The following is a 15,265-nucleotide window of genomic DNA, read 5'->3' as shown; positions in this document are numbered from 1 at the left end:
GCTTGATTTTGGGTTGGTAGGTCAAATGAACACAAGCCCATTATGGCTTACAAGCTATAATTGATGGATTAGCATGTTGGTTTGCATAACTGGACTGGGACTGGAGGCTAAAACATATAAAGAATGGTTGCTGGAAATGGGTATGTCTAGTCTGATGAAAAGAAGGACTAGGGGAGACATGACAGCAGCGTTCCAGTATCTCAGGGGTTGCCCCAAAGAAGAGGCAGTCAAGCTATTCTCCAAAGCACCGGAGGGCAGGACAAGAAGTAATGAATGGAAACTAATCAAGGAGAGAAGCAACCTAGAACTAAGGAGGAATTTCCTGAGAGTTAGAACAATTAATCAGTGGAACAACTTGCCTTCAGAAGTTGTGAATGCTCCAACACTGGAAGTTTTTAAGAAGAGATTAGATAACCATTTGCCTGAAGTGGTGTAGGGTTTTCTGCCTAGGCAGAGGGTTGGACTAGAAGACCTCCAAGGTCCCTTCTAATTCTGTGAAAGAGAAGGAGCAGGGGTGATATGAGAGCAGTGCTCCAATATTTAGGGTGCTGTCACAAAGAAGAGGGACTCAAGCTATTCTCCAAAGCACCTGAGGGCAGGACAAGAAGCAACAGATGGAAACTAATCAAGGAGAGAAGCAACCTAGAACTAAGGATAAACTTCTTGACAGTTAGAACAACCCAGTGGAACAATTTGCCTCCATGAGTTGTAAATGCTGCAACACTGGAAGTTTTTAAGAAGAGATTGGACAACTGTTTGTCTGAATCGGTAGGGTTTCCTGCCTAAGCAGGGGGGTTGAACTAGAAGACCTCCAAGGTCCCTTCCAACTCTGTTATTTTGTATTCTGATTTTCTGTATTCTGTATTCTGGTGAAAATCCGACTCTGAAGGACCCAAGTTTTTCCCCACCCAAATCAAAACCCAAAGTCCATATCCCCCAGGTGAGACGTCCATCACATGGTCCAACCAGATCACAGTCCCAACTCGGGCTGGTTTCAGCCCATGCCTTCCCGGCACCTGGTGAGAACGTCCTTGGTTCACAGGAGAAATAATTTTATTTTGGCTACATGGGTGGAAACTAATCAAGGAGAGAAGCAACCTAGAACTAAGGAGAAATTTCTGGACAGTTAGAACAATTAATCAGTGGAACAGATTGCCTTCAGAAGTTGTGAATGCTCCAACACTGGAAGTTTTTAAGGAGAGATTGGATAACCATTTGTCTGAAGTGATGTAGGGTTTCCTGCCTAATCAGGGGGTTGGACTAGAAGACCTCCAAGGTCCCTTCCAATTCTGCTATTCTATTCTAACTTAACTGAGGGTTAAGTTGACTTCCAAGATGACTGTTGTAGAATTAGTCAATTAAATGTGAAAGTTTAGGACTTTTAAAAACAAAATATTTATGGATGGAGAAGAAATGAGTCCTGTATTATGAAGCTAATTGGTTTACAAATCTATAAAAAAAATTAGACCACGCAGGGGATCCAAATTCATACTCCAGGAGATTTGATAATGCAGTTTGCAATTTTCACATACCATTTTACAAATACAATGCAAAGAAAAAGGCATTTATTAAGGATGGAAAAAAATTCCCTTATCTTTCTTGCTGTGGGCTCAAACATTTCTCTTTCAGGGTTCACCTCCCTTATCCTGGCCATATCTATTTTTGGACTGCAGCCTTCAGCACCACCAAAAGAAAATGTATCCCATAAATCTAGACTCCCCAACCTGTACTGCAAAAATACAGCCAGTGGCTAGACAGTAAGGAAAATACAGGAAAAACATTTTGTGTTGTCATCCCAGCAAAGATCTTGTAGTCCCTAGGTTTCACTGGCATTTGCAGCAAAGATCTGGTAGTTTCAAACACGATGCTAATTTCAAACTAAACATTAAGAGTTTCCATGATGAATGGTGCACGTCTAACTAAGAAGTAAGTGCCACTGAATTCAGTTACACTTATTTGTATGCTCAGAATTACAGTAGGAATCTAACTTGTCCATTGCTTAATGACTGTCATGTCTTTTGAAATGGATGCATGGATATAGAAGTGGGTGGGTGGATGGGTAGATAGATAATGCTTTGAAGTCCTCTCTAAGCAGTTTACAGAGTCAGCATATTGGCCCCAACAATCTGGGTCCTCATTTTACCAATCTTGGAGGATGGAAGGCTGAGTCAACCTTGAGCCAGTGAGAATCGAAATGAATTAGCCTGCAATATTGCACTCTAACCACTGCACCACCATACTGGTAGATAGATAGATAGATAGATAGATAGATAGATAGATAGATAGATAGATAGATAGATAGATAGATAGATAGATAGATAGATAGATAGGTAGGTAGGTAGGTAGGTAGGTAGGTAGATAGATAGATAGATAGATACATAGATAGATACATAGATAGATAGACAGACAGATAGATATATAGGTAGGTAGGTAGGTAGATAGATACCCATGTTTCCCTGAAAATAAGACCCTGTCTTATATTTTTTGCCACCAAAAAAAGCACCAGGTCTTATTTTGGGGGGGAAGGTCGTTCACTGGCTCACCTCACTTTCCTGCATCGCCCCTGGTCTTCTTTTCTCTGTCAGAGGCCTTCAAGTACTTCTTTGTCCAACAAAGCCAGGAGGGCTTTCCTGATTGATCCAGAGGTCTGTTATCAGCTACAGAGGCCTTCAGGAAAGCCTTATCAGCTGCAGAATAAGAAATGGGCCAAGGTGTGCAAGGTCTGGCTGCAACTATTTGAAGGTAAGTAATAGGACAGCTCTATCCCGCCCCCTCATCCCCAACTTAGCTTATTTTTTAACCTGTGCACCTTGGAGTGGATGGGATCTTAATTAGGGCTTATTTTGGGGTTAGGGCTTATATTGGGTGCACATGTAAAAAATAAAGCTAGGACTTACTTTCTGAGTAGGTCGTATTTTCAGGGAAACATGGTAGGTAGGTAGGTAGGTAGGCAGGCAGGCAGACTGATAGATAAATTTCCTCCTTTTCATTAAAAGTTCACCTTTTCCACCAGGAAATATTTGAAGGTTACAGCATACAAATTATTAGGATATTAACTATCCTGTTATTAATAGGATATTAATATGATATTATTTATCCTATTAGACCATCCTTAGCTCCTTTTGTACACTGAAGGTTTGCAAAAGCACAAATTATTTTCTTCTCTTTATTTCCCCCCAAAGCATGTAAATTGTGATTTTAATCCCTGCTGTTGATAGAGAGTAGTGTTTAGATTAATTGGCCCATCCATTGTTGCTTTCAAATGAAGAGATTAGAGTAGTGTATGATTTCTGTAAATCTATATCGAAGAATATCCTTAGGTAGGGCCACTCCATCCTTTTGGTACTTGATAGTGATACTTTTGTCCTGGATTATTTTTTGGGATATAGATTCTAAATGTAAAGGGAGAGAGAGATAGGGGGTTGTTTTTGCATAACATACTAAACAAAGCTTCAATCTTATTACAGGTAGTCCTCATTTACAACTATTCATTTAGTGACCGTCCAAAGTTACAAGGCACTGTTTTATCTGTTATTTATTATTTTATTCCAGAATTTTTTAAACTGGATATTCATTGGGTGTTTTTATTTGTTCTGGTCTCTGGTCTTTGACTGTAATAAACTTGATTTGGTTTGATTTGACAAGGCAGTGAAAAAAGTCACTAATGTCTAGTCCTCGCACATATGACTGTTCCAGCATCCCCACAGTCATGTGATCAAAATTTGGGCACTTGGCAACCAGCATTGTGTTTATGGCAATTGTAGCATCCTGGTGTCATGTGACTGCCATTAGCTTACCTTCCCAGGTGGCTTCCAACAAGCAGAATCAACGAAGGAAGCCAGATCTCTGTGATTCACTTAACAAGCACAGTGATTCATTTAATAACTGGGGCAAAAAGGAACATAAAGTCAGGCATGACTCACCTAACATTTAACAATCATCTTGCTCAGCATCAGAAATTCTGGCCCCAATTTTGTCCACAAGTTGAGGACTACATGTATATCTTTGGATAAAAGCAGGGGTGGGAGTCTACCAATTTGGACCGGTTCAGGTGAACCGGATGTTATTACAGCTGGTTCGCCAAACCGGTATTTCAACCGATCAGCTGGCCCCACCAACCCAGCCTCGCTCCTCCCAGGATTCTCCATGCAGCCCATCTTCGATGGTCCGCGTGGAGGCCCTTGGAGGGGAAAAAACGGGCCTTCTGGAAGTACAGAAACGGTCCTGTTTCCGGCATCCAGTGGGCCTCCAGAGGCCAGGAGAGGCTGTTTTCACCCTTCTAGATGCCCGGGAAAGGCCTCTGGACCCTTGGGAGGGTGAGAAACAGCCTTCCCAGAAAAACCGGAAGTCGCAAAATGGGCCTATTTCCAGCATCCAGTGGGCCTCCAGAGGCCAGGGGAGGTTATTTTCGCCCTCCCAAAGGCCCGGGAGAGGCCTCTGGACCCTTGGGAGGATGAAAATGGCCTCCCCTGGGCTCTGGAGACCCACTGGAAGCCAGAAAAAGGAAGTTCCAGTAGGCCATGCTCAGCATGGCCACACCCACCCAGCAACCAGTTCACTGCCCGGTTGCTAGGATTTTTGAATCCCACCCCTGGATAAAAGACTAAGCCGGCCACTACAGTTTGTAAACGTTTAGGATTTAATGTGCTGTGTAAAACCAGACAATTGTACAGATAGTCCTTTACTTACAACCATTCCTTTAGTGACATTCAACGTTACAATGGCACTGGAAAAAAAAACACCTTAGGACCATTTTTCATACTTTCAACCATGACTGCAACCCTATGGTCACATGATCAAAATTCAGATGCTTGGCAACTGGCATGTATTTATGACGGTTGCAGGGTCCCAGGATGATGTGATCCTCTTTTGTAACCTTCTGACAAGCAAAGTCAGTGGAGGGAGACAGATTCATTTAACAGCCACGTTACTAACTCAACCACTGCAGTGATTCATTTAACAACAGTGGCATGAAAGGTTGTCAAATGGGGCAAAATTAACCCAACAACTGTCTTGCTTAGCAGCAGCATAAATTTACGAGCTCAGTTTGCAGATCGTACGTTGAGGCCTACCTCAAATCCATTCAATAAATCCCAGTTGTACAAACCACAAATGAAGGGCTCTTGTCATGCCCCTGTCGGAATCCGATTTGGAGGGGGAGGCCAAGCAGCTGACAGAGAGTGGAAGTGTGGCTCTGTTGGCTGTGGAAGAAACTGGGGAAGGGCAAAGTCCGGCTGGGCAGAGCAGGGGAGAGGTAGAGCAAGGGATGGAGAATTCGGAGGAAGACCCAGGCCCACCCCCTCTTCATCCTAGGGCACACAGGGAGGAACAGAGAAGGGAGCAACGTGAGTTGCATGGCTTACGGGGGAGGAAAGGGCCCTGATTCCCTTCATTAGCTGCAACTGGGAACACAACTGTTTAAAAAGGGAAGTTGTGCACAGCAAACTGTTGAGATCAAAGCGTGAATTACCTGGTATCCTCAAGGCTTACCTGGGTTCCTGGCATCTTCCCAACTGTGTGCGTCTGGCTGTGCTTTCAAGCCTGTAATTCCTTCTCCTGTCCTGTCCAGTTAATTACTGCAGCGTGGTTTGTTTGGATTTTTAGTTACAGTTTGTATGTATTTTGTTTTCGGACTGAATTTTCTCCACTTAAAGGCTGTTTCCTGAGAGAGGTTTTCTCCAGACAAAGATAACCTGGACATTGGGGCAGAGTTGGAGATAATTAAAGGGACTCTTCTTGCTTATTTAACTGTGTTGTCTTTGTGCCACGCCTCGGGTCATCACACCTCTGTCTGTGTGAAAATGATTAGTTCAGGACCGGGAAGGTTATCTGGTTCTCAAACATTTGCAAAGCTTAGCAGCTCTTTGCCAGCCTAACCAAGAGGATAGAGTTGTCGGAAGGATAAAATGTTAATATTCAAAATTACTGGCAAGATAGTCCCTGCTGGGGTTCCCTTGAGGCTACCCCCAAACTAGCTCATGATCCAGCTGGAGAGGAAAAACCCGAGAATGTGGTTCCTTGAAAACATTTCCAGCAGGGGATTTTTTTTTTTTTTTTTGACATTTGCTGCTTGTCAAAGAAGGCGAAGAGAAAGTTGTATTTGCTGCAATTCCCTCTGGAGGTGCCATATACCAAACCTCTCCATTATTTTGTCTAGTTTAGTATTGTCTACCCCCGTAGGTTTTAAAGGCAGAATTTCCTCTCTTCCTGGCTTACCTGCAAATGCCAGGGATGAAATTTTCCCCCATGCCAGACACGTATGACTGTTGAAGGTTGATGGACCTGATTCCATCTACTCTCGTTTCTCACGGCGAAGAGCTGAAACTTCTTTCAGACTCGCTTGCAACCAGAGAGAAACCCAGGGAATATTCTTATTTTTTCCTCTCCTCTTTTGTCTTTTGCACTTTTTCCCACAAATTGGGTCCCTAAGGACCCCTTCCATATTTAATGCTCTAAAACCTTTAGCTGAATTGGAAGTTGTTGCAGGGGGTGTGTTCGTTTTTATTTGTGCAGAACTGCAACCGTCTGCTGTGTTGGCAAACTCGGTAATTGGAAGCTTTGCCGGACAAGAATTGGCATTCAGGCAAGAAAATTGACCCTCAAGAAGGGGAAACCGTGGTCTTGCAAAGGGTTTGCATATATTTAAAAAAACACCAGGAATTACTGTCTTACTCTAGGTTTTCCAACAATGTGGTTAAATTCCAACCCTGGGTGCAGGGGTGGGATTCAAAAATCCCAGCAACTGGTTTTCTTCCTGGTTGCTGGGTGGGCATGGCCATGATGGGTGTGGCCTATCAGAACTTCCGGGAGGGTCAATTTTCACCTTCCTCAGAGTCCGGAGGCTTCCCTCAGGGAAGGTGAAAACAGCCTCCCCCAGGCTCCAGTGGCTCTTTGGAAGCCAGAAACAGGCCCGTTTCTGGACTTCTGGAACTTCTGGGAAGACTGTTTTTTGCCTTCCCCAGAGTCCGAAGGCTTCCCTCGGGCCTCTGGGGAAGGTGAAAATGGCCTTCTCCGGGCTCCGGAGGCCCTCCAGAAGCTGAAAGCAGGCCTGTTTCTGGATTTCTGGAAGTTTCGGAAGGGCCGTTTTTCACCCTCCCAGAGCCTCCACTTACCTGCATCCAAAACGGGCCACGTGGGAATTCCTGGGAAGGGCAGGGAGGGTTGAGGAAGGCCAGTCGGTTGGTTCAACTACCGGTTTGGCAAACCAGATGTAAATTTAATATCCGGTTCACCTGAACTGGTCCAAACCGGCTGAATCCTGCATGCCTTAATCTTGAAGGATCCAATAATATGCACCTCTATTAAATCTTGCTGAGGTTGCCTTGTCTCCTCGGTAGAACACACCGCTCCTTTTAATATTAAGGTCTTGAAATCCCAGGCTGAGCAGTGCATTCATTTCACATTCCACCTGTCTCTCAGCAGGTAGAACCATTTGACTGACTGGATCCGGACTTGGAAACTAAGCAAGAAAAGGCTTGGTTAGCTAGGACTTGGAAGGGGAGAAAAAATCAAGAGGAAATCACAGGGCTGAACATTTGAAATGGAAGAAGAGAGTTGAAATAATAATTTTGAAGAAGGGCCAAGTCTGAAGAGTTTGGTAGTCTTGCTAAGAAAGGTCATGGCTGTCCCAAAGGTGCTTTTTCAAGAGGCAATACCCTGTTAATATCCTATTAATAACAGGATAGTTAATATCCTAATAATTTGTATCCTGCAACCTTCAAAAATTTCCTGGTGGAAAATGTGAACTTTTAATGAAAAAGAAGAGGAACTCTATCTATCTATCTATCTATCTATCTATCTATCTATCTATCTATCTATCTATCTATCTATCTATTTATTTCTGGTCCAGAAAGTCCAGTTGCCTCTTGAAAAATGCATGTTTTTATGTAACCACTAGAAGTCAAGCTCAAATGGGATTTGAGATTCTTTATCATATTGTGAGGTCCTGAGTGGTCTCTAAGCTTGGTTTTGTTCTTGCAGGTGACATCATCAGTGGAAATATTCTCCTCTATTGGAGACACCATATTGTTTGCTAGTGTTGATCCTTACCCTGGACTAACAATCGTCCTCAAACACACACAACCCCAACTTAGTGAATTAGCACCAGAGAATTTAGTGGCATTCATTGTAAATTTGCATGCCAAGGAAATGCCCCTTTCCTCACCATGGCTTCCTTCAGAAGTAGTTGAGTTGCAATGTGGGTTCCTTGGTGCTCTCTTGAGCTTGATTGTTTTCTTGCAGATGTATCATTATTCAGCCAAATAACATAATCATCTAGCTATCTCATCTTTTATATCTATCTATCCTACATCATTTCTATCATCTATCCATCATCTATCATCTATCATCTATCTGTCTGTCTGTCCATCCATCATCCATCCATCCATCCATCCATCCATCCATCCATCCATCCATCCATCCATCCATCCATCCATCCATCCATCCATCCATCCATCCATCCATCTATCTATCTATCTATCTATCTATCTATCTATCTATCTATCTATCTATCTATCTATCTATCTATCTACTTATCTATCTGTCTGTCTATCTATCTATCTATCTACTTATCTATCTGTCTGTCTGTCTGTCTATCTATCTATCTATTTTTGGTCCAGAAAGTCCAGTTGCCTCTTGACAAATGCATGTTTTTATGTAACCACTAGAAGTCAAACTCAAATGAGATTTGAGATTATTTATCATATTGTGAGGTCCTAAGTGGTCTCTAGGCTTGGTTGCGTTCTTGCAGATGTTTCATTACCCAACTAGGTGACATCATCAGTGGAAATATTCTCCTTTATTGGAGTCACCATATGGTTTGCTAGTGTTGGTCCTTACCTTGGACTAACAATCATCCTCAACTCCCACTCCGACCTAGTGAATTAGCACCAGAGAATTTAGTGGCATTCATTGCAAATTTGCATGCGAAGGAAATGCCACTTTCCCCACCATGGCTTCCTTCAGAAGTAATTGGATTGCAATGTGTGTTCCTTGGTGCTCTCTTGAGCTTAGTTGTTTTCTTGCAGGCCTTTCATGACCCAACTTGGTGACATCATCAGTATGTGGATTACTATATCTAGGATGGCCTAGATTCACCCATCTGGAAGGAGGTCCAGAAAGGCTTGGATGGCTCAACTTCCCATTTCCCTTCTAATTCTATTCTTCACAACTGTTCTGTAGGCTTCCCCAATCTTCCCTCCCTTTTCCTTTCCTCCCTCCCTCCCTCCCTTCATTTCCTTCCCTCCCTCCCCCTTCTTTTCCTTCTTTCTTTCCTTCCTTCCTCCCTTTTCCTTCCCTCCCTCCCTCTCTTTCTGTCCTTTCTTTCTGTCTTTTCTTTCTTTCCTTCTGTTTTTCTTTTTCTTTCTTTCCTCCCTCCCTTCCTCCCTCCCTTCATTTTCCTCCTCCCTTCTTCTTTTCTTCCCTTCCTTCCTTCCTTCCCTCCCTCCCTCCCTCCCTTTCTCCTTCCCTTTCTTCTCTTTCTTCCTCTTTCTGTTTGTTCTTTCTTTCTTTCTGTTTTTTCTTTCTCTTTTTCTTTCTTTCTTTCCTTCCTCCCTTGCCCTTCCCTTCCTCCCTTTCATTCCTTCCCTCCCTCTTTCTTCCTTTCTTTCTTTCTTTCTTTCTTTCTTTCTTTCTTTCTTTCTTTCTTTCTTTCTTTCTTTCTTTCTTTCTTTCTTGCTCTCTCTCTCTCTCTCTCTCTCTCTCCTTTCTTTCTTTCTTTCCCTTTCTTTCTTTCTTTCTGTTCTTTCTTTCTTTCTTTCTTTCTTTCTTTTTTCTTTCTTTCTTTCTTTCTCTCTTTCTTTCTCTCTCTCTCTCTTCCTTCCTTCCTTCCTTCCTTCCTTCCTTCCTTCCTTCCTTCCTTCCTTCCTTCCTTTCTCTGAAAAACAATTCCCCACGGGGCTAGTTTCTCCCTCGCCCTGCCCCGCTTTCAGGACGACGAGTCCTGGAAGAGGAGCGTGGACGAGCATCGCACCTCCAGGTCCCGGCCATGGGTGTGTGTGTGTTGGGGGGGGGGGCTATCGGTCCCGGGGTGGTGGTGGTGGGAGCCGCGCCAAGCGGGGTAGGTAGGTGGGTTGCTCCCCTTCCTCCCCTCGGAGGAGGAAGCAGCCTCCGCCGCCCTCTCCCCGCGGGGCTCCAGCCTCCCGACCGAGTCCCCGACCGCGGCGCCGGCAGGGTTAACGCGCGCGTGGGAGGGAAGGGAGAGCGCGCGCTACCGCCGCCGCCGCCGCCGCTCCGGCGTGTCCTTCGCGCAGGGCGCTGCATGTGCCGAAGTCTCCCCGGTTCGCTGTGGCTGCACCGGGGAGTCCGCGTCCTGGTCAGCGATGGAGACGGTGCCATGACAACCCGTCGGTGGGCGCGCGCGGGAGGGACCGCGGAGCAGAGGCGCCCGGCGAGCGGGGCGAGAGGTGCGGAGATGCCAGAAGTAGCGGCACCGGCGGCAGGCTCCTGCCCGCGTCTCCCGCCCGCCCGCCTCTTGCCTTAAGCCGGCCGGCCGGCGCTGGCGGGCGCAGCCTTCCCAGCAGCAGCAGCAGCAGCAGCGGAGCCGCACAAGCCCCGGACGGCCGAGGAGACCGAGACGCAGGGCGGCGGCGTCGGGGCTCGGGGGTTCCTTCGGCCGCTTGGCTGGAGAACGAAGGAGCGAGCGCGCGGAGGGAAAGAGCCACCGCCGGGCCGCCTCTCCAAGCGCCCCGTGACTCCTCGCCCGCGGTGGGGACGCTGCCTCGCCTCGCCTGCCTCCTCGGGGGCGCAGAAAGTTTTTCGCCCCGGAGCCTTGCAGCGACTTAGTCCGGTTTGGGTTTTTTTTTTTTGAACCCGGACCAAGAAGGAGAGCTGGAGCTCCCGCTTGCCCCGGGACGGCCGGCCCTTCTGCAGCCGCCTCTCCCCAGCCCTCCCCGCGCCTGGCAGCGTCGGGAGACCCTCTGCTGGACGCCCCGCCTCTCCGGAGCTGGATTTCTCCCGGGCGCCCGGCTAACCGTTGAGCAGCCTCAACCCTTCGCCGCCCGAGAAGCGCCTCGGGGTTTGCTCTTGCTCCGCGCTCGTTGCCACCCGCCGCCCCCGCTCTCCGTCAGCCTCGCCTCCGTTTGCCGACGCAATCTACCTTAGCCTGGAGGGACGTCTCTGCATCCCAGGATGGGGGTCGGGGGTTGCTTGGTTCTGCCCTGGCGGTGCCTGGTGGTCGTGTGTCTCAGGCTGCTCTTCCTTGTGCCCGCAGGAGTGCCCGTGCGCAGCGGAGATGCCACCTTCCCCAAGGCCATGGACAACGTGACGGTCAAGCAAGGAGAAAGCGCCACCCTCAGGTAGGAGCAGATCGCTTTGGGCTACTCTTGATGACCTCTAGGGGTCTCTTCTTGCTATTGGGGGTGGGGGGGAGGGCGTTTCCCCGGGTGTGTGTGTGTGTGCAAAATGACTGTTGGAAACGGACCTCTTCCATTGTCCCAAGCCAGCAGGAGCTCCACCCATGGACTTGGGATGTGGTACCCAAGCATGGAGTTGCTTGCTTGCTTGCTTGCCTGGTTGGAGAGGCAAATTCTGGGGAGGATGCAAAGACATTGCCTCCGGGTGCAGGTGGGGGCATTGAAAGACATTTCAAGGCTGGTGTTTAAGATGCTGTTGTTGCTTGTAAAGGAATATGATTGTTGTAGACATGGTGGATCTCATGGCAAGAGTAGTGTGAGAGGGAAGAGAAGGGTGAGGCCTTTCCTATTTTAAAAGGATGGGGGGTGTTGTGCAGTTGGACAGCTGAGTTGGTGTGAACTTGCAGGATGGATACCTTTAAAAGAAGTTCTGGAGATGGGTTGGGTACCAACGTGGACGATGTCTTGGGGACGTATTTGTGAACCCATGAGTGAGAAAATAAGGAGTAGGTCTGCCCTGCATATATACTACCCCTCTCCTCTCTCCCTGCTCCCCAATTCCTGTCGCTGGTTCTAACTGGTTTCTGGGGTTTTGATGTCTCTCCCAAGATTGCATCAATTGCTTTGTATTTTCTGTTAATATCAAATCAGACTTTGACTCCTGGAGCAGCTCAGATGAATTCTGATAGGCTTGCTCTCTCTTCTCTCGCACGCAGTTTTATTTTGCACTCCTTGGCTGAGAAAGAGATGTAAAGTGGCTCATAAACAGATGTCTTACTTTTGGTGCCTGCGTGGGTGGGTGGGTGGGATCGACCGTGAAGCCAGCTTTCTCTTTGCCCTCCCTGAGTAAATTTACAAGCTTGGGACTTGTGCAAAGGAAAAGGGAGGGAGATTCTTGCTCTGACAAGATCCTCCAAGGCATCTGAGAGCTTGCAAGGAGCAATGGGCTGGACTCATCATCTAGAAGGCTCAAAGGGATGGATAGTCTAGCAGTTGTACCACAATGCGGGGGGAAAGGATGAGTTTGGGAGCATCTGAAAGAGGAATGACTTCAACGAGTTAATTTAGAGTCCCCTGAACTGGGGTGTAATACACATAGTTGAGAAGTAAGGGGTCCAAAATGGAACCACGTGGCTCGCTGAGTGCGTTGTATGGCTACCAGTGGAAATGATCAAAGTGGTCATCTCAGCTGTAGGTCTTTAAAGGCTGCCCAACGGGGTTGGTTTATTGAGTAGAGATACCAACAGAAATCCCAGTCAATTCCAGAACTGGACCAACCAGAAAGATTTATATTTGGCTTTGGTTCAATCTATAAAAGCAAGTTTCTACTGCTCAGGCCTGCTTTTAATATTTTATTCCCTGCACCTAAATTCTATGTTCCTAAATCGAAGACAAAAGAGGTATTTAAAGGATGGAGCTTTCCGCAATTTTCATGAAATTGTGCTTCGGTGTTTGGGTGTTTGTAATAATCGAGGTCTCTATTCTGTGGCTATCATTATTTCGTTCATATGTATACATGGGTGATGGGAGGGAGGCATTGTATCACAGTGAACTGAAGCCCTGAAGCCTGGATAGATGGTTTCATTTTCTTTGAGAATGTACAGTGAGGATTTCACATTGCCCTGTGCATGTTTTATAGTAGCCTTTCTCACCGAGAAATAAGTCCAGGCATTTTGTCAATTCTACCATGTCCATCCTCCATCTCTCCATGCTGTGACTACTCTGAGTTGTTTTCAGTTGTAAAGAGAAGGTTTCCAAAAAATCTCTTTGGACAAGCCTGTCCATTTTCCTCCCTCCCAATGATAGCCCCGTGCGGTAGGTGGCACCCCAAATCTTCTCATGAGCTTTCATGGACAAATCAGGACAAATATTTAAACAGCTTTCTGTAGTCTACTGATGGTTTATCAAAAGGAAGAGACCATTCAATTGCCATCGGTAAACTCAAATATCACACACACACACACACACACACACACACACACACACACACACTGATTTAACCAGAAGTAAGGTCCACTGGACTCAGAGGAATTTATTTCTGCATAGACAAATGAGGACAAATATAAACAGCTTTCTGTACTCTACTGATGGTTTATCAAAAGGAAGAGACCATTCAATTGCCACCAGTAAATTCAAATCTCTCTCTCTCTCTCTCTCTCCCTTCCCTTCTCACCCCCTCTCTCTCACACACGTTTCACAAATGGGTTTAACTAGTTGTTGCATCTCTTCAACTGCATCTATTTTCTGAATAAGGTGAGGGATCACCCAATAGGATTGTCAACCAATCCATTGAGGGGGATACTTGGCATTGGACCCAAGTGAGGCCAGTTTTGCTGTAGGATCTTGCTTTCTCATCAGCGATGTCCCAAAATTCCGGAACATCATCGGTTGACTTTGTTCTTTGTTCTTCATTATACAGTATTTTGTTTATGGATCAATTTCCTGGTGTCCATCAAGCCAAGGTTTCCAAGATAAGGAAAGGAAACATTGGTAACCCTACAACTGAGCATGGTTGCGGTAGCAGGACAGACTTTAATGGATGAATTGGTTTTAGCCTCTCTGTTTTTCCAACTGTGAAGTGGACTTCCCTTGAGGTGCCACAGAGAAAGTCCAGAGTGGCATGAAATGGACTTTGCTACAATAAATCCACCTTTCCCCAAGGGCCATTGTACTGCTTCCATTGTCCATTTGTGTCCATTGTTGTGTTTGGAATGCTAAGGGAGACGTGTACATTAAGATTGCCCTAAAGGGAGAGATGATGACAAAACATTTTAGGGACCCCTGGTCTAATCTTGGTTTGCTGTTGTTGAACTCGGTGTGTTTTGTGAATCTAGCCCATCTGTTATTTTATTTTATTTTTCACTTCAATGTATTGTCTAAATCCCTCAAGGAGGTTAATTTGTAAGCAGATTAAGAATGTTGAAGGAACGAAGCTTCTGAACCCGTGGAAGAGGACACACACATTTTGGAAATGACCACTGCAATTTCTTAAATGGATGCAAATTTTGGAACACAGAGGGGAGCAGGCCGTGCCCTGCAAAGGACCGAGAGCTATGGGAGGCCTCATTCAGTTACTCAATGGCCCATTTGTTGGTCCTCCCAGCTGCTAGCTCATCATTTATCTCCCCCCTTTTTTCCCTGGGACAGAAAGACCCATTGGGGGTAGGCAGACAAATCACACTCCACTATTCATGGGGGAGCCATCTTCTCCTTGGCCTTTTCCAACGGTCTGGTACTAACTATTCCTTTTCTTAACGTAGCAGGAGGGAAGATGATTAAAGTTTTGAATCCAGGGCAGATGGAGGGACAATGAGAGAAAGAGAGAGAGAGATGGCTAGTCCAAACATGGTGGATATGTTTGGAGTTCAGAACTGAACTGCACTCCATTCTCTCTTTTCCTCCCTCCCTCCCTCTCCCTCTCCCACCCCCCCTCTCTCAAACAACTGTTTTGTTCATTGATTTTTCAGTTGTGTAGAAAGCAACTATTAACAAGCTGCCCATTTAAGCTGAGGACAGATGATATGAGTTTGGCTGTTATTGTCAATGTGTATGTGAGAGAGAGGGGAAGAGGGACAACAGACAGAGAGAGAGAGAAGAGAAAGAAAGGGAGAGAGAGAAGAGAAAAACAGAGAGAAGAGGGGGGGGAAAGAAAAGAGACAGGGAGAGAAGAGAAAGACAGACAGAGAGGAGAGAGGAGAGGGAGAGAGAGAAGAGGCAGACAGAAGAGAAAGAAAGGGAGACAGAGAAGAGAAAGACAGACAGAGAAGAGAGGGGGAAGAGACACACAGAAAGAAGAGAAAGAGAGGCAGAGAAGAGAGAGGGAAGAGAAGTGAAAGACAGACAAGAGACAGACAGAGAGTGAAGAGAGAGAGAGGGAGATAGAGATAAAAGAGACAGACAAACAGAGAAGAGAT

At 46.1% G+C, this 15,265-nt stretch overlaps 1 protein-coding gene across 2 annotated transcripts in view; it reads left to right on the top strand.

Moving 5' to 3' along the window:
- Nucleotides 1-15,265, top strand: part of LOC113419307 (opioid-binding protein/cell adhesion molecule homolog) — a 775,668-nt gene that overhangs the window by 394,648 nt on the left and 365,755 nt on the right. The window contains exon 2 of one of the 2 annotated variants that reach the window (XM_087970096.1): nucleotides 11,210-11,294. In XM_087970096.1, the coding sequence (XP_087826222.1) occupies nucleotides 11,210-11,294 (85 nt within the window). Of the gene's footprint in view, nucleotides 1-10,187; nucleotides 11,295-15,265 lie in introns of those variants that run through there. The other variant, XM_026678591.2, reaches the window with a different exon arrangement.

This window comes from Notechis scutatus, chromosome 7 (genome assembly GCF_049901735.1).
Source record: "Notechis scutatus isolate UNSWTSFEM ecotype Mainland chromosome 7, rNotScu1.2, whole genome shotgun sequence".
In the NCBI taxonomy this organism is placed as follows: domain Eukaryota; kingdom Metazoa; phylum Chordata; class Lepidosauria; order Squamata; family Elapidae; genus Notechis; species Notechis scutatus.
The sequence above is the reverse complement of the archived record's forward strand: the minus strand, read 5'-3'. Positions and strand labels throughout refer to the sequence as shown.